Source organism: Coturnix japonica, chromosome 1 (assembly GCF_054131305.1).
Source record: "Coturnix japonica strain WE chromosome 1, WE-NBRP24, whole genome shotgun sequence".
Classification (NCBI taxonomy): Eukaryota; Metazoa; Chordata; class Aves; order Galliformes; family Phasianidae; genus Coturnix; species Coturnix japonica.
The window spans coordinates 69,980,811-69,998,757 of NC_140663.1; the positions used below are offsets into that span (position 1 = coordinate 69,980,811).

At 45.1% G+C, this 17,947-nt stretch overlaps 2 protein-coding genes across 9 annotated transcripts in view; one reads left to right on the plus strand and one right to left on the minus strand.

The window, feature by feature from the left end:
* The window catches only part of LOC107318263 (KICSTOR complex protein ITFG2-like), a 29,610-nt gene that overhangs the window by 784 nt on the left and 10,879 nt on the right, over positions 1 to 17,947 (plus strand). For 2 of the 6 annotated variants that reach the window (XR_014945018.1, XM_085544322.1), the window contains exons 2-3: positions 2,576 to 2,749; positions 3,702 to 5,264. Coding sequence is in view for 1 of the 6 variants with exons in the window: in XM_085544322.1 (XP_085400448.1) it covers positions 2,576 to 2,749; positions 3,702 to 3,820 (293 nt within the window). In the remaining 5 variants the exon portion in view is untranslated. Of the gene's footprint in view, positions 1 to 36; positions 127 to 2,575; positions 2,750 to 3,701; positions 5,265 to 5,609; positions 5,747 to 17,947 lie in introns of those variants that run through there. The other 4 variants (XR_014945020.1, XR_014945017.1, XR_004308503.2 and 1 more) reach the window with 4 other exon arrangements.
* On the minus strand, positions 10,057 to 17,649 carry NECAP1 (NECAP endocytosis associated 1). Of its 3 annotated transcripts, XR_014945006.1 has the most exons (9): positions 17,452 to 17,649; positions 15,220 to 15,320; positions 14,986 to 15,090; positions 14,525 to 14,606; positions 13,741 to 13,849; positions 13,470 to 13,656; positions 12,342 to 12,435; positions 12,069 to 12,219; positions 10,057 to 11,962 (listed from the first exon to the last, which is right to left on the minus strand). XR_014945006.1 is itself a non-coding variant. In XM_015871879.3 (8 exons), exons 1-8 carry the CDS (start codon positions 17,547 to 17,549, stop codon positions 12,171 to 12,173), a joined length of 825 nt encoding a protein of 274 aa, XP_015727365.1. In that variant the 5' UTR covers positions 17,550 to 17,649; the 3' UTR covers positions 10,057 to 12,170. The 3 variants fall into 3 exon arrangements, 2 of the variants coding, with proteins under 2 accessions (XP_015727365.1, XP_085400445.1); XM_015871879.3 differs by having other exon boundaries at positions 10,057 to 12,219; XM_085544319.1 differs by lacking the exon at positions 17,452 to 17,649 and adding an exon at positions 16,103 to 16,240 and having other exon boundaries at positions 10,057 to 12,219.

Here is a 17,947-nt window from a genome sequence, read left to right on the forward strand (position 1 = left end):
TAGGGGAGGATTAAAGGGCGCGTCGTGCCTTGGGGCGGGGAGAATGGAGCTGACTGAGGGATGTGGAGGGTGGAGAAGTTGAGGAGAAGCGGTTGGGCTGCGCTGAGCTGAGGTAGCGATCGGCAGGTGATGTGCTCGGCTTTTCCTGCATGATGGGGGTGCCAGGGTTTGCAGGGAGTTGTGGTTGCTGAGTTTCAGGTTTTTCCTTTTTCTTCCAAGCCTTGCTATAGTGTCTTGCTGCTAGTTTTGTTCCTAAATGCATCGCTTTGGTGGCTTGCCTTCCTGTGCGCTGGTAGGTGGTACGACTTTGTCTATATCTTTCAGATATCTGGCAGGAGATGCTGGCTTAGAACCTGTGTAGAAATCGTATTTGCTGGAAAAAACAAAGAGTGACAGACATTATAGGATACATAGATGGTTCTAGTTAGGCAGAAAAGCAAACTCTGAACTCAGATTACTAAGTATGGAGTGATCAGGCACTGGAATAGCCTGCCCAGGGAGGTTCAACACTTGCTCTACCACCAACATCTCTGACCTAGTGGTCAACATAGAAAAACTGAAGGCATTACTTTTGGGGCAGCCTTCCTTTAAAGATTTGCTAGAGATAAAAAAGGTTTGAATATAAAAGAAGGGAAGAGAGTAACATAGCTCTGCCATAGCTTTTTTTGAATTGCACTTATGTTGTTTAAAGCAGTGGTGCAACCCTTGGCAGCCCACAGGAGGGTACAGATATTCATCAGTCTAATGTTGTGCTATCAGTTTGTATGACACTGCTGCGTATGCCATTAAGAATGTCAGCTGCTGCCTGCAGTCAGGTTAAAACCTTTATATTAGCCTTTTTCAGCTACAGAGTTACCCCATTATCCTTGCTTTCCCTTGCTCAGCAGTATATAGCAAAGCAAGTCCTTCGTTGTCCTTTAAACCTAGAAGAGAGAATGTTGTTTCTCATCATTTACCACATCACAGCAGACTATAGGATATTGCTATGGCCCACATGCCTTAGAGACAAGCCTCTTTTATTTTCTTTTTCAAATGTAAAACTGTGGTATTAAACTCATCTCTTGCTTCAAAACCTAATTTAAAGAAAAATGAGTTGAGCAGAGCAGTTACACTACAGGCATGCATAGTAAGATCCAACCCCTCCATCACAGGACTGGAAAAGGGCTCTGTATTTGCAGTTGAGGTTTCTGAGGTGTACTTCCCTTAATTCACTGATGGATGAAAGCATTTCTCTAAAACTAGTTCTGGGGCTTTAAATTCACTAAGTTCACATTTTCTGCAAGTTATTTTATAGTAAGGTTATGGTTTCTTCTCCTGTGCTTCTGAATGTAAGTGTTCCATGTTATTTGGGAGTTTCATTTATATCAGGCATATCCAAACCACGGGCTGCATGCAGCCCAGCACTGCTTGCAATGTGGCCCGTCCCCTGCTCTGTGCTATCTTGGCAGTGGCCAGTGCGCACCTGTTGCTCAAGTATTGGTGAGCTATTAATCATAAGTGAACTGAAACCAGGAGAAGGAGAGGGAGCAACGCAGTGCTAACTCAAGTCATGACAAATAATTTTATGTATTCTGAAAGACAGACTAAACACAGTGTCCTGCAAACAGCAAAAATAAAAAAATAAAAAAATACAGCTGTGCTTTCCATTGTGACCAAGAAATTTGGGAACAAATTTCAAGATTACAGAAGAATTATTTTTTTATGTCTATTTGTGACTGTTTTCAGATGACATAAATACATTACCTACAATTTTTCATATGGGATGTATGGAGTTGCTGTCAGCCATTCAACTAGAAACTCTGATAACGTCTCTTTAGCCAACATTCATAAGCCGTAAGGGTGGCTAATATAAAGATGTTAACAAAGATGATGGTAAATATTCAAAGGTTATTTGCAAAGGAAAACTCACCAATGTCAATGCCTTGACCAGAAAGCTGAGGCAGTCTCCATTGGGGAGCAATCTCCAAGAGATGCTGCCTTAGTGGTGGTCAGCCCTTATATGAGGTTTAGAGGAGGTGGAGTCAAGCTCCACCCCTTCCGGGAGCACAGCTGAATTACCCTCACCTGTGCTCCCACAGCTGACCCAACACTTGCCTCAGCTGATTAATCAGAGGTTCAAGCTGTGATTTCCTATACAATAAGCCCTATCTTAACAGAGAAAAATATTCCTTGCTTCATAGTCATGCCTTATTCACGTCATCGCTTTCTGGTAGCGTGTATATTTGTGAACAGCTGTTTTCAAGGATGAAGCACAGGAAAAAGGAAGTTTCATCAAAAATCACTGAGGATTACTATGAGACCTCACAAAGAATTGCAACCACTGCCATCGATCCAGACCGATGTATTAGTTTCACAGAATCTAACAATGGTCAAAGCTGCATACGTTCATGGCAGTTTAGAAACAACTGAATTGTCTCAGAGGGGCTTAGCACAGCCAAGGCCATTTCTGTTCTTCCCTTGAAGCTGCTTACTGCTCTCTGCTAATGTCTTTCTTATCTCATCCTGAGAAGTTACTTATTTGCCTTCTCCGTATTTTGAGAAGTTGCCAGATTTTCCATACTTCTGTTCTTTGTAGGCCTGTATGCATGCAAACGAGGAAGTAACAGCCCATACCTGGTTTACGTCAGCTTCAATCAGAAGATCTACATCTACTGGGATGTGCAGCTGGAGAGGATGGAGTCCACCAACCTGTTAAAAATCCTTGAGAATGACCCAGAATTTGACAGTCTGCTGCAGGAGCTGGGTGTGGGTGAGTGCACGGGGTGAGGGATGTACAACATAAAAGAGAGGAAAAGCGGCTGGTGCTGGACTTCCAGGTACATCTTGAGGAGAAGAGCTACTTAACCTGTGGAGAATCCCTGCTAATTGTCTGTCTCTTTTTTTTTCTTTTTTTCTTAGCCAGCATATCAAAATGCATGAAATTATTTGTAATAGCTTCAGCTTGCCGTAATTAAAGTTTTATTTCAAACACGGTTATGTTTGGAAAACAGCAGGTGAAATCATTTTCATCTTGAAGCTGAATGTTGAACTCACTTAACTAAGTGGTTAAATCTGTCAGAAATGCTAAATCAGTGGCCATTTTTAATCTTCACATTCTGACCGAGAGGTTGGACATTCATGGTTTATGTCCACCACTGCCTCTTTTAGGTCATGGTTCTAGATTTCAAATAAGACAAAATAGTCCTGTTTTAAAAATAAATCTCTCTTATGATTCTGTGCATCCATGTCGTTACATAAGCCTGCTTTCATGGGCAGATATGAATTTAGTCAAATTTTAATGAAGATTTGAATTGCATTTTCAAATGTAAAATTATGTTAGAACTCCTGCGTAGGTGTAACCACCTGATTTCATTCTATCCTTTCTTGGTCTTCAAAAAGCCATTGAGATTGCTGGGTAGCTCAGACAGTAGGGATTTCTTTTTCTTTGCATTCTGAGCCGGTGAGTAGCTGCCATCATTAGAAATTATGGGCAGTTCCTGTTGATGTTTTTCAATATTAACATATGAACATAGTACCGATAACTAATTACAGGTGGCAATTGCCAGATTGATAAGCGTTGTATTCACTTTTGCTTTCAATCCACTGAACCTGGATTTATTACTTTTTCCCTACCAACTTTCTTATTGTTTGGTCTTTGCATTGCATGGCTCACTGCTTTAGCCTATCCCACTGGTGGTGTGATGGTGATCATTCTTTTGCAGGTACTGAAAGTGGTGGAAGAGCATTGCAGGACATACCTGAGATGTTTGGTCCTATGAGTTTTTGTTCCCATCTTCAAGTTAACACAAATCTGAACCCATTCTTAAGTGGTCCAGCTTAACTGTTTTATTCTGAATGTTGTTCATATGTGAGCAGTCGCTGGCTGTGACCCAAGTTCCTGATTGTCTGCAGAGCAAAGCCTGAGCATGTTACTGTCTTATCGTGAGCCCATGTCTTAACCAGCTCACGACAGGCTCTCACTTATATACTCAAGGCATCTCTTTCTGTAGACACTGTATTTCCTTACAAGAATGTCAGAACTTTTAACTACACCGTGATTCGAAGAAATCAATGAATAGAAACTTAATAGCACAGTTTTTGTTACCATAAGCAAGGTATTCTTTACTGGTAGCATTGTGATAACTCTCCAAGAATATTCCACTAGTTGATCATTCATGAACAGGTCATATTTTCATATGTATTACATGGTATTTACAATCCCAAATTCATTATTGTATCAACTCCCAATGTTTGTCCAACAGACATAGGCTTATTTGGTGATCTTGGATGTTCCTTCTTTTGCATGGTGATGCTTTGATGTTGTTTCTGAATTACATTATCAGTTTTTAAAGATTTCTCACATAAATTTTCTCGACACAACAATATTTCATCAAGGGTGGGCAGGGAAGCGAGAACAGCCTTCATCTGCAGGGATCTAGGAAACCTGAAATCCCCGTGTCTCAGTTTGATCAGCTTGTGAGCTCCCTGGGGCTTGTGAGAAATGAATCTGTGTTAAGGATTCTACTTCTCCAGATCTTTTCAACTGCTGTGTCTGCATGACGTGGATCTGTTTTCAGGGCAGCCAAACACAAAACACATGCGGGAGCCACGGAGAACTGCGCCAATACTGGCTGGGGACAGCACCAGAGAAAGGGTTGGGTCTGCCCCGGGGCTGTCGCTTCTCTTGCCATTGGTTTTGTCCTCCAGTCAGTCATGTGAAGCACGAATGATGGGAAAAGGGTGGGACTAGGAACTGGAACTCAGCAGCTGATGATTTTGCTGAAGAGCTAAGCATAACTTTTGAACCAAGGGAGCCTTAAATACAGCACGTGTCACCTCAGAGGCCTTGGCATGATAGGGGAGTTCCACTCTCCTCACTTCATAGGTGGGAAAATGAAGCTACAGATGAAAGAAATAATTTCCTTGATGTCACCTGGCAGTTTAAAGCAGAAAACTAAGGCATGAGTATCCCATGTACCAACTTCCTAGGTCCTGTGTGACTTGAACTGGTAGTTGGTCCAGGGGAGCTGATCTGCTGACCAAACTTCTGATGCAGTCCAGGACATTCCCATTGGTTCTTAAGCGCAACTGTTGAAGTCTAGTGAATATGAGAGCCTCTATTTTAACATAAACACAACTGGTTTGTGTAATTTAGATAGCAAAGAATTGAGATTACCAATAGAAATGGAACCAAATCTGTGATAAACTCCACAGCCATTTTCTGTCTCCCAGGTGAGAAATGTGTGTCAGTTGCTTACTTTGCAATTACAATTTGTTGTGAAAAATGTTTTGAGTTTTGATGTTAAAACAACCTTGGTGTGCGGTCTTTTGGTTCATACATTGATAGAAATAGCACTATTGGAGCGCCTGGAAGTACTGGGGGGAGGGAGGAGGAGGTGAGATGAAGATCATGGTTGAGAAAACACAGATATCGTGGAAGTACCTGGGTTTACTCAGGTGGGGAACATGGGGAGAAGGAAGAGAAGAACAGCGATGGGAATGCGAGGAAACAAAACCCAATTTCTGGGCGGAGGTTTCATTTTAGCAGTTTTCAACAGGTCTGTAACATATTAACCAGGCTCCATTCTTCCACAGAGAGTAGAATTAACTGCCTTTTTTTCCCTTTTCAGCGTCACAGCTGCCTGCTGGACTCACCTGCCCATGTCTCCCATTATCATTGTTCCTCTTTCTATTACATATCCTCTGTTCATCCATTGACTTTTTAACTGTGCAATTGTAACTGTACAACTTCCTACTCTGGTTCACCCCTCTGATTATTATCCCTACTGATAGTTCAGGCTGGCTGCAATGAAGTCACTGAGAGAAGTGCAAGGACTATCAAAAGGGACTTCAGAGGACTGGGGTGGTTAGTGGATGGAGCATGAATACAGGTGTTTTTTTCTGTCTCCTTGGTGGTAAAGAGCAATATTGAAAGGCTGAGGAAAACCCATCTGATAAATACAGAACTGAGAACTGTGGTGCCACCACAGGAATTTTGGCATTTTCAACTGTGGGGCAGTTTACTTGGCACCTGACAGCTGCAGACAGGTCCCACCTGCCTCAAGTGGGAAATGGATGCTAGCCCAGAATCTGGCAGGGGCTTTAAACTAGTTATGAAAGGGAAGAAAGAGAATAAGGCTTGCACATAATGAGCCTGGGACAACAGTGCTTGGGCTGGGGTTAATTGGAAGAGAAGATGGTTATCAGGAGTAGCTGACATGGTTTCACCAAGTGGAAATCATGACTGACCAACCTTTGCTGTCATCTCTGAGACTAGATAGATGGGCAGAGAGAAACTGGATGTGGTTGGAGAGGTAGTCTTGCACCTGGGAGGGATAACCACATGTATCAGTACATGGTAGGGACTCACCTGTTGGAGAGAAGCTTTACAAAGAAAGACCTGGATATCCTGGTGGGCAACCATGAGCCAGCAGTGTGCCCTGTTGGCCAAGAAGATCAATAGTAGGGTAATAGGGAGGGAGGTAAGGAGGACACTACAGAGACAAGCAGTAAAAGAAGGGGGCCATCTCCTGACCTGTGAGCAGTTTTGTCTTTCCCTCTGAATGGAAAACAGAAAAGGAATAGTGAAAGTCTTCTGGGATATGTGGTTCTTATTCTCTTTTGAGAACCAGGTACCATCAACAATCCATGGAACTGGAGCATTAACTCTTTAACTCCCAGTGCACTTCATGATGCTATGATGTGGAATACCAATAACAAAATCATAAAACAATTAGACTGGTGCTAGATTTTTTTCATTCTCCTAAGCCTGGAGTTTCTTGTCAGCCAACAGCTCTGAAGTCCACATTAGTAGGTAGTAGCACATCACCAGTCAGGTCTGAGACAGAAGAAACACATTAGGATAAAATGGATACTGGAATCACCTGAAGTGTTATTCTAGCCTGGGAGCTCTCCAAAACACTACAGTACCATGCAGGTCACAGTGAAGGAAAAGAAAAAGAGGAGATGTGAGAAAGAGACATTTTTCCATAAAATGATTTGTGCATTCCTCAGCGCACTCACCCCAGTTCCTTCCAAGTTTTAGGGAGGGTTTCTAGCAGAACTGAAGTATGATCTGAGGAAGGGTTGCATTGGTTAGATTGTCCCACCAGGTGGCACTAGAACAAATCTCACTGGCCCTTTAGCGCTTGCCTTGGCATTGCGTGGCCTCATCACTCTGCGTTCACCTTCAAGGTAAGATTTATTACTAAGATAATAAACGTGCTGACACTTTCCGTGTACCTTAGCAGCATCTCACAGCCAAGAAGGCCATGCAAGCCATTTGGAGCTTCTATTTCTTTTATTTACCAATTGCATTGCATGCTATGATGTTCCCGCAGGCCAGCAGCGGGGTTTATAGACTGCAGAATAGACTGTAGACATGAGCAGCTTTGGTACCAGCTGCCTTACACACACAGTCAGAATGGGGAACTTATAATTCCCTCTGGAAACAACTTGAGAAAGCTGAACTAAACTGAGTGTGTAGCCACTCCATCTGGACAGTGCGCCCTCAGCAAGTTTGCAGATGACACCAAGCTATTTACGAGGGTGGATAGTGATAGGACAAGGGGGAATAGTTTTAAACTGAGACAGGGTTTAGGTTAGATATCAGGAGGAAGTTTTTCACACAGAGGGTGGTGACGCACTGGAGCAGGTTGCCTGAGAAGGTTGTGGATGCCATGTCCATGGAGACATTCAAGACCAGCTGGATGTGGCTCTGGGCAGCCTGGGCTAGTGGTTGGTGGCACTGCCCATGGCAGGGGGGTTGAAACTTGGTGATCATTATGGTCCTTATGGAAATAAGCCTTTCCCTTCTCTTTCTGAATCCCTGCAGGCCCTGGTGCTGCTGGCTGGGGCGGATGCAGAGGGCAAAGTTCTCTTTGCTGACTCAAGTTGGCTTGCAGCACTGTGGCTCATGTCTTTTAGACTCTGTATCCAAATTGCATTTATTTGTGTATTTAGCACTTTAAGAGCAGGAAGGAACTCCAGCACACTATGCTGGCCCTTGCACAACAGGTATGTCTGCTGCCCTTTCTGAGCTGAAAGACTGCTGTCAGTTCTCACACACCCCACGGCCTATCAAACCTCTGTATCAGACATCTCATCCGAGTATGCAGCAGTGGTTTCAAAACATACTTTGCAGGTGTATGCATGGTATTGACTTCAGCTTTACATATCAATGAGCCCCTAACTCTCTGGGCCAGACATGTTGTCTAACATGCCTAATCTCTAGCCCCATGCCATGGGGCACACCCTGGCGTGCCTCCTTCAGACATCCCTGCTGGGCAGGGGGGTTGGAGCTACATGATCCTTGAGGTCCCTTCCAACCCGGGTAATTCTGTGATTCTGTGATTCTGTGTGATCTGTGATCAGCATCCCTCGCCCAGTGGAAATCACCACAGGCAGCCAACCCAAGAGTCACCGTATTCTTGATAACAGATACCAATGAATGTCTCTTCAGACTGCTTCAAGGATTAAAAATCCTGTCTCCTAGAAAAACCAGTTGCCTCCACCATGTCATGCATTAGCACTGCCATTCTATAATGCTTGGAAGAGGACAGGCTATTGCACATTATTTTGTTAACCTGCCCCAGACACAAGTGATGCAAACAGTTGACCTCAGTCACAAATGGACAAACACAGCTCTGTACTCAAGCGCTGCAGTCACAGCTGCTGATTGAGCTTCCTGTGCTCAGAGGCAACTTCAGTGAACGTTCAGGGGCTAAAGCCTGGATATGGACACACAGCTATAGATAACAGCATTAGAAAATTAAGCTAACTTTCAGCAACTACTACATCCTGCAATGTGATTTTCTTGACTATTAGCACAAACGAAGCTATTACCTTGTGTATGGGAATTGCTAGTTCACAGTCTGAACCAATGATTGAGCACCAGGTGAGAAGGTGTGTCTAACCAAGGGAGTACAGGTGCAAGCAGTACTCTTGAGTGACCAGAAGGGGTGGACCAGGTCCCACACCTCCTCACCTTCATTTAAGAGTTAGCAGCTAAGGGAGTGGCATGTCTACCTGGAGACTGTGCCCTTCCCAAGACTCCACAAGCCTTTGGAAAGGGTGAGCCACTTCCTTCTGTATCATGTTCTAAACTAAATCTTGATGAATGCCTTTACAAGTATGCTCCTTATCTTAGTAGAAGGCACTGTCACCTCTTTCTGTTGCTGCTCACCTTGGAAGTGATCTAAAACAACTGGTTCTCAACTTACCTCACTGTCCAATCATCTATTCCACACCTCCTCAGCTTTGTTATAAGGATGTTGTGGGAGACAGTATCAAATGCTTTGCTGAAATCAAGGTAGACTACATCCACTGCTCTCTCCCCATCCACCCAGCCAGTGAAAGCCTTGGAGTGTGTCCAGAGAAAGGCAGTGGAGCTGGTACAGGGTCTGGAGCACAAGTAGTGAGTAGTCTTGACCACGCTACAGCTAGAAAAATGTTAGGGCCCCAAGCATACATTCCTGGACTCATAGTCCAGCATAGCATAGGATGTGAAGGGACCGTAATGACCATCCAATTGTGACCACCCTGCCACAGGCAGAGTTGCTGTCCTCTAGATCAGGCTGGCCAGAGCTCTATTCAGCCTGGCCTTGAATGCTTCCAGGGATGGGGCAGCCATAACTTCTCTAGGCAATCTGTTTCAGTGCCTTACCACCCTTTGAGCAACAAACTACTTCTTAACATCCAACCTAAACTAGAAGAGTTCTCTCACTTGCTAGTTTTATCCACACTCTTATCAAGAAATATAAATATCCCTTTAGTCAAGTCTATTTTCCAGATTGTTTCCTTACCCCCTGCCTCCACCTCCCCTACCCCTACCCAACTTACCCCCCACCCCCCACACACCACTTGGAACAGTCATAGATCATGGTTACATCCTTCCATGTTCATGCTTCTTTGCCTGGAGGCTGAACTTGATCCGTTTCTAGAGCTGCTCTTGCCCAGTTTGCAGGTAGTAATGTGCTTGCAGAAGAACAAGTAAGCAAGTGGGATCTTGTTGGAGACAAACATCTTCTCTCTGTATTACCTCCAAAACAACAATCTGACAACTCAGACTCATGATACTCTTTTCCCCAGCATTACTTCTTTAATTATCATCATTTCACCAATACATTTTATGCTTTATATACATATCTTTAATTTTTGCTTTTTTATTTTTTTTTCAAATACATCATACATTATCTCCAGAATACTAAGACAACATGGAAGAGGCTCCTAATTAGTTTTAACTGGTGCTATGAACATCCTTGGTTTGGAGAACTGATATGTAGTTGAAATGACAGGCCCTGTCAATGCTATGGGAAGGGGGGGAAGCCAACCAGTGGAGTCCATCGCTTAGCTAGCGTATTATAGCTACCCACAGATTCTGAGCAGGCAAGGAGCTTAAGTATACTAAGACTGCAGAAGTGACTTGGGAGGTGGGGGGAGGGCGAAAGGAAGGAAAGAACAGGGGAACACCAAGAAAGCCAGGTTAACAGGGCTGAATGAGTGCTTAAAACACATCTAAGAGCAGTCTTGTCCCCACTACCACAAGTGCAGAGCTATTTTCAAAGATAGTTTTACTTCCAAGAGTGATGGTCTCAGTGAAACACAGTCCCCAGAATGCCCTCAATGTAGTAAAAGGATAAAGAGCTTTGCAAGTGCAAACAACTGACTACTCTCTCTTTTAACATCCTCACCAGGAAATCTTAATCCCAAAGGATACTATTTACTTGCATATCCCAGTTACAGAAGTGTTGATGTTGAGCTGTTTTGGTGTTGAAAATGGGAAGAAGCCTTCTAGTGAAGCACCCAAGTGCTAGCGTTCTAGTCATTGTGGCCATCATCCTGGCTAGTGTTCTGGCTTGGCAGTTAGCATGGAGGGGCTTGGGAGGTCTTAGCCTGCCGGCAGGCTTTCCCAAATTTACCAGCAGATTTGCACCCCAAATCACATCCACAGCTGCTGGAAATGAAATAATGTACAAAGGGCCTTCAAGAACTTTCCTAAAAAGAAAATCCACAAGGAACTTAGCTGGGTTAACTTGGCTGTCATAGTTCAAGACTGGGCCTACCATACATTTCTTGCCTAAATGATAAGAGATGAAAACAGGAGAGTGACTGTCTCTTCACCAGAAATTAACAGCTTGTCCTACCATGGTCCTTACTGTGGCCTGAAAGTGTAATACTTGCTGTTAACTTCTCACTGTTACAAGTATCACTTGACAAATAAAGGTCAGGGCTCAGTAGTGTGTCACAGGAACATGAAATGCTGAGTAGTGGGATAACTAGATTGACATCTAGCACAAGTAACTACCTAATTACAAAACCAGGCTTTTTTCTTTTTTTTCTCCAAAGCTATTTCCGTTTAAACAGCTCACTGTTTTATTTTCCTGAAGGAAGTGGGGAAAAAGGAAGAGAAAGTGAGAAATTCCTCCAGTGAATCCACAAGCAAAGCACAGAGCCTAATGATGGGGTGTGCAGCCGCAGCTAAATCATAGGGGCAGCAAGTCTACTCGAGGACTTGCACAATTCCTCCCATAGGAGCAAAGGAACATCCAGTACTACCAAGAAATGCACCAACGAAAGGAAGTGCACTGCATGCGTGGCAAGACTCACTCCTCACTACAGACATAATTAATCAAGTTGCATTTTGTGTTAAGACTCAGGAGAAACATGATAGCTTACAGCTTCCGTTTGAAATTCACAGCCTTCAGCACTGAAGGCTGAGCTGCAGCAATTCAAGTTGCTATTGAAAGCGGATGCCGAAAGCAGCCTGTAACCAAAAAATATCAAGAATGAAGAACCCAGAGACATCTACCCAGACTCCTCCTGTGTGCACTTTCCTTAGGATTCTTGCTTTCCTTGTATGGAAAAATAGAGAAGAACTAGGATGTACCATGCAACAGCCAAGTGAGTAAAAGAGATGAGGCTCTCTTCCCTTTGCTCACCTTGTGAGGAGTCAGGATATTCTCTTCAGGTTCAGTGGGTTTCACTGCAGGAATCAAAAACAGCAAGTTCTGACTGAAATAAAGATCTGGCTTTAAAAAGAAAAAAGAAAAAAAAAAAAAAAAAGAAAGAAAAAAAAGAATTGCCCTGACTTGTTTTTGATTGTAGACTGGAGAGGTTTGTGCCCCCTGTGACTCCATTTGTGCCTCTAGGTTCTTGGTCCTCAGTTTATACCATTCCACTGCTTTCACCATTCAGAACTGGACCCAGTTGGACTGCTGAGGAGCCTGATTAGGAACACCACTGAAAGAAAGAAAGAAAAATCAAACATGTACCCCCCTAAGAAAGCCTGTTAACTCACTGCTCCTTCAGCACACATTAGAATGTCACCCTTCCTGTGCACAGTCCCCTCCATCACAGTTTACCTGGATGCAGTGTTGAAGTCTCCCCAGACGTCTGTGGCAGTTGACGTTGGTGTCTTGGATGCATATGCGGGAGCATCTAAGTCTAATAGAATACCTAAGAGAGAAGAAAAGAAAAAATACTGAAATCTGTCAAGGTAGTAGGAAAAAAGAAACAAAAACAACCTGCAGGCATTTAAAATGTCATGTTATACAAACTACTGGATGCAGTAGTACAGAACCTTTGAATGGACTCCAGCTCTTCAGAAGAAGAGAGAATTTTTAAGGGCCTAGGCTGTGTTAACAGCAGCCCCTTTAGTCAAAGGTTCACTGAGGCTCCAGCTCCTGCTATAGGGTTATTTTGTCTTCAGGAACCACTAGGCCTCCATCTAGCTTATCAACTGGCAGGTTTACAACATATTATCTCCTCCGAGGGGACCTAAGGTTTAGACTCAGTACAAGCACAGCAATCATAACAGTTGCTATCAGTACAAATCACACACTGCAGCCCAGCCCTATTCAGAAGCTTGTGCTTTCTTCTCACTCAGGTCTGTATAGATCTGTGAATTCAGAAATAGTGCTACATTGTGGTCATGCATTTAATTCGGCATCCAGAAGACACAGCAACCTCTTTGTTACAGCCCAGTCTCACTATATTTTGTACCTTCTGGTCTTCATACTAAAAGCTACCTCCTTCCCTGTTTAAAGCCTTTCTGGAAGTGCTTTTCCTGCACCTTTCAACAACCATGGGCTATCTGTATTTCCCTAAAAAAAGCAAGCAACTGAGCACTCCTTTTCTGAACACTCCATACAGCTCTGCCAGTGCCCCTAAAGCACATACAAGTTCAGAAGAATCCAAGTACTTAAATTCCACATCTACCTGTCCAGGTAATTTTGGACACATTTGGCTTCACTTTTGCAAGGAGAACAGCTACAATGCTATTCGAGGGGCTAACATTATTCAACAAACACAGAGATCCTCAGGTCAAAGAGGGAAAAGACCTCAGGGTGCATCAAGTTTCATCGGTGTTTTTTTTAACTGCTCTGTTGATATTACAATGAACTTGTACATCCCTTCCCTGACACAGGCCTCTGCTTTCTCTTTGTGCCTGCTAACATTTGATAGGTTGTTTGCTCTATGCTAACATTTACCTGCACTGCTCACGTTACTGGATTTCGGTACGGGTGGTGGTGTGACATGGTTGGCAATTGATGTGGAAGAAGCAGGAGGGACCGAAGGGGCTGCAGTTTTGCCTCCTGGTGGGGGTGGCAGCAGACTTAAGCCCCCTGATCCAGACACACGAGGCTTGGCTGCTCCTCCTTTCTTTGTTGTCATGTTCTATATAAAAAATGAGAGGACAAGTGAGGAAGGTTATCTACTGGAATATCCAGAAAAAGAGACAGGGTTGACTGGGCTCCTTACCCCAATGCTCAGTTTGATGGTCTGCCCTTCCTTGAACCCTAAATCCAATTTAGGACGTGTGTCAGCATCCAGGGTCTCCTTGGAGATCTCAGTTTCCTGCTTCACCCACCTAAAAAGAAGACAGAAGAAAGATAAGAGACTGTGGCAAATAGGAGCAGAGTGATTCTTTTCCACAACCTGACAAGTAACTATCATGCCTTTTCAAACCAGATACCCCTCCACTCCCAGCGTAGTACAGCAAAAAGCTCAAAAAACGACAAACCCAAGAGACTGTCTGTAGTGTCATAGGATTTAAGAATAAGACTCAGGGGCCAGCAGGAAAGCTGAGGGGGGTATGTAGGAAAGAAGAGCATACAGCAACAGGATGAGGAAAAGAGTAGCTTCAGATTAGATATCAGGAAGACATTCCTCACTGTGAGTACAGTGAGATACTGGAACAGGAGGTGCCCAGGATGCTCCCTCCCTGGAGCTGTTCAAGGCCAGCTTGGATAGGGCTTTGAGCAACCTGGTCTAGTGGGAAGCGTTCCTGCCTACAGCAGGGAGACTGGAGCTAGATGGTCTTAAAAGTCTCTTCAAACCCAAACAAACCTATTGCTTCCAGATTAGACCCTGAAGGACTCCCAGCTCACATGACAGTTGGCAATACATTCAAGCATCCCTAATGGTGCCAGAGCAGGGCTTCATGTCCTTCCCAAGGAAACCTCTGCTAAGTGAATGAGCACCACCACCCAACACATTCCAGGGGCCAGAGGAAAAAATAGCATTCCAGAAAAGCACAACTCACTTGAAGTGATCCTGCAAAGACACATTGAAGTCAAAGGCATCACCACGATCTGTGAAACCGATGCCTATAAAAGCACTTCGTCCTAGCAAGGAGACAGAAGGAGTCATTGGAGATGCCCTGTGAATGGGCCCGTGTTCATTCACTCCAACAACCGCTCTGTGCTACCTCCCTTCCAATTGATCTACTGCTGAAATCAGCATCCCACAGAATGTCACTGTTCCTAGCCTACAGGATGCACTCCTGCCATGTGGTACCCTCAGAAACCAAATGCTCCTCCCCAGCCCCCGGACTCTGCAGTGTAGAGAACCCTTCTGCATCAACCTTTCCTTCCCATCCTTCCAGGCATTTGACCCAACCTTTTCAGTGTTCCCATCACTATCTCAAACCACCACACATATACACAGCTTCACTGGGTTGAGTGTCCTCCACCCCTGGCACTTAGCATACATGACTCAACTCACCAGTCCCATCCTGAATCCGAATCACAAAATAACGGCTGGAATCTGTCACAGTCTCCACCGCAATGCCAGGATATTGGTCTATGGGAGCCTGGGCAAAGAGCTCCCCTACAAACAAAGAATGAAGTACTGAGAAAAGCAAACATTTTTCTAAAGCATGTCCAGGACTGTTATACACAGCTATGGGCAGGCTCATAATTAGTAACCAATTTCAACAAGCCACATTACTCCACTTACCTGAAACCTTATCCTCTAGTTTTACATATGCAGTTTTGCCTTTGGAGGTGACACGAAGTCTTCCCGTCCAATCCGGATGGTCCAATTTCCAGTCAGATGCCCTGAAAAGAAAAGCAGCTGTTCACTGACTGCATCTCAGCCCTTCAGCCCAACCAGCTCAGCTAAAGTTTCTGTTCCCAAACCTTCAACACACGAGGCTGCCTTCTCTATTCAAACAACACACGAGATCTCAGCACCTCTCTACTGCTGCCAGTTTACAAACATAACTCAGATAGGTCTGTCCTTCCTCCATATAAAGGGAAACAGACAACAAGCAGAGAACATCAGCTCATCTCTACCATTATAAGCTTCCATAAGAGAAAAGACTGAAGCCCAAAAACTCACTTGGAACAGTAAATCCAGAAGGGACTAAAAAACAGTTTATGAGTATTTTCTAGGAAGACCTAGCATAAAGAAAAGCCAATCCATTATTCTACCCCATTGTTGTAAAATAACATCAAGTACCTCTGAATCTAGAGGCTTCTAGGTTACATATACTGGGTAAAATATCAAAAGGTAAAGTTCAACACTTGATTATCCCATCCAGAGGGACAGAATGTCATCTGGAGGGACCCAGATAGGCCTGAGCAGTGGGCCCAGGAGAACCCTGCACCTGAGGTGAAGCAGCTCTCACTACCAATATAAGCTGGGGGATGAAAGGATTGTGCACAGCCCTGCCACAACAACCTGGGGGTACTGGTGGGTGGCAAGCTGGACATTAGCCAGCAATGTAGTCTCACAGCTCAGAAAGCCAACTGTATTCTGGGCTGCATCAAAAGAAGTATGGCCAACTGGTCAAGAAAGGTGATCCTGGCCCCTCTACTCTGCACTGGGAAAGCCTCACCTGGAATACTGCATCCAAATTTGGAGTCCTCAGTACAGGAGAGGCAAAGACCTGCTGGAGTCTGTCCAGAGGAGGGCAACAAAAACGATCCAAGGGATGGAATGCCTCTCCTAGAGGACAGGCTGAGAGAGCCGGGGCTGGAGAAGGCTCAGAGGTGACCTGATAGCAGCCTTTCAATATCTAAAGGGGAGCTACAGGAAAGGGGATAGAGTCTTTAGCAGGGTCTGTGGTGACAGAACAAGGGGAAATGGCTTCAAGCTCAAAGAGGATAGATTTAGCTGGACAAAAGGAAAATGTATTTTACAGTGAGACTGGTGAGGCTATCTACCACTAGAGATGTGGTAGATGCCCTGTCCCTGCAAAATTTCAAGGCAAGACTAGATCAGGCCCTTGGCAACCTGATTTAGCTTTGCAGGCCCCTGTTCATTGCAAGGGAGCTGAACTATACCATTAAGGATTCTTTCTAACTCTAAGGATTCTATGATTCTACAATATCTAACTCATGTTTCAGGGAACAGTTCAAACTGAGAGCTAAAGTTGACTCCCCTTAGAAAAAAGCGTAGCAAATCACTAACATGTTCTTATGTCCTGCATATGATTTGCTAGGCTGCTCCCATTCCTCCACAGTACAGGAGGGAATGTTCCTGGGCTAAGGCAGACAGCACACGATGCAATTAAAAATTATCAGTATCATTCAGTACATCATCTGTAGCTGAAATCAGCAGAACTAGAGGTGCTATGACCTCAGAAAGTACTTGCAACTAGAGAGCAGCTCAGCAGGCACTAGCACCGTCAAGAACCCGCTTTTCAATTCCCTGCTTATTCACTCAGAAGGGATCACAGCAGCTGATCGCTTCTGTGAACACCGGAGCCACATGCTGCATCAGCTGTGCCAGCTTTGCAGAGACAACAAGAGGAGGGGGTGGGGAAGGATGCACATCTATTACCAGGACAACAGTTACGGTACGACCCTAAGCTCACACATGAAAGTAGCTTTTTACTCCACAGATCTGCTTATGGCTTCCCCCCTTCTCTGTCCCAGCGATGATAAAATCCGATATCCCTGATCTCGGTTAGGAGGCAAAAAGCAAAACCGGCTGCTGCCCCCTGCTTCCATGGGGGCACAAAGCATCGGGCTCCATCCTGACACCCATCTTTCCTCACACACAGTCTGCAGCAGCACCCTGCCACCCTGATGTGATCACTGGCCCTTCCTCGTTCTCTCCCCAGCCCACTGAGTGGGCAGCAAGGGCTGGGCCACACCAGGGCGGTCACGGAGCCACCCTTGAAGCGACACGGCGGTACGGGATCCGTGCACAGCCCGGCCCGGCACCACGGCACCCTCTGACCTGTATCCGCGGTTGGATGTCCGCGGCGGGATGCGGTACACGTTGACATCAGGCTTCACGCAGAGGACAGACTCGTACTCCAGCTCAGCCGCCGCCATGTCACAGACGAACTTCAGGCTCTAACGAGGACTGAGGGATAAGAATCTAATACGAGGGGGCTCTTCCAACAGCCATCTTTGATGAGGTCACACACCGTCTGGAGGGCGCTGCTGAGGCCCGAACGGAATCAGGCCACGTCGAAGGCGTGGGGGGGAAGGAAGGCATCTTGGATCCTGGCAGCAGAACGCTCCGCAGGGGGCGGCCATCTTGGAATGGGTTCTGAACTGCAATAGGAGCCGGCGCCATCTTGGGGCTTGGCAGTGCCGTCACTCCCCCGCCCCTCTCGCAGGGTTTGGTGTGGCCATGTTTGGTGCGGGCGCTCTGCGGAAACCGAGCGCCTTACGATGAGCTCAGGTTCCGGACCGGCGCAGAATGAAGTTTGTCCAGAGTGGGAAGA

Excerpts from the sequence above, each read along its gene's own strand:
- NECAP1 (XM_015871879.3), bottom strand. The coding sequence starts at position 17,549 with ATGGCGGCGGCTGAGCTGGAGTACGAGTCTGTCCTCTGCGTGAAGCCT. Across the intron at positions 15,321-17,451 it reads ACATCCAACCGCGGATACAG|GGCATCTGACTGGAAATTGG; the intron begins GTCAGAGGGTGC and ends TTTTCTTTTCAG. Across the intron at positions 14,607-14,985 it reads TCGGATTCAGGATGGGACTG|GACGAAGTGCTTTTATAGGC; the intron begins GTGAGTTGAGTC and ends TCTCCTTGCTAG.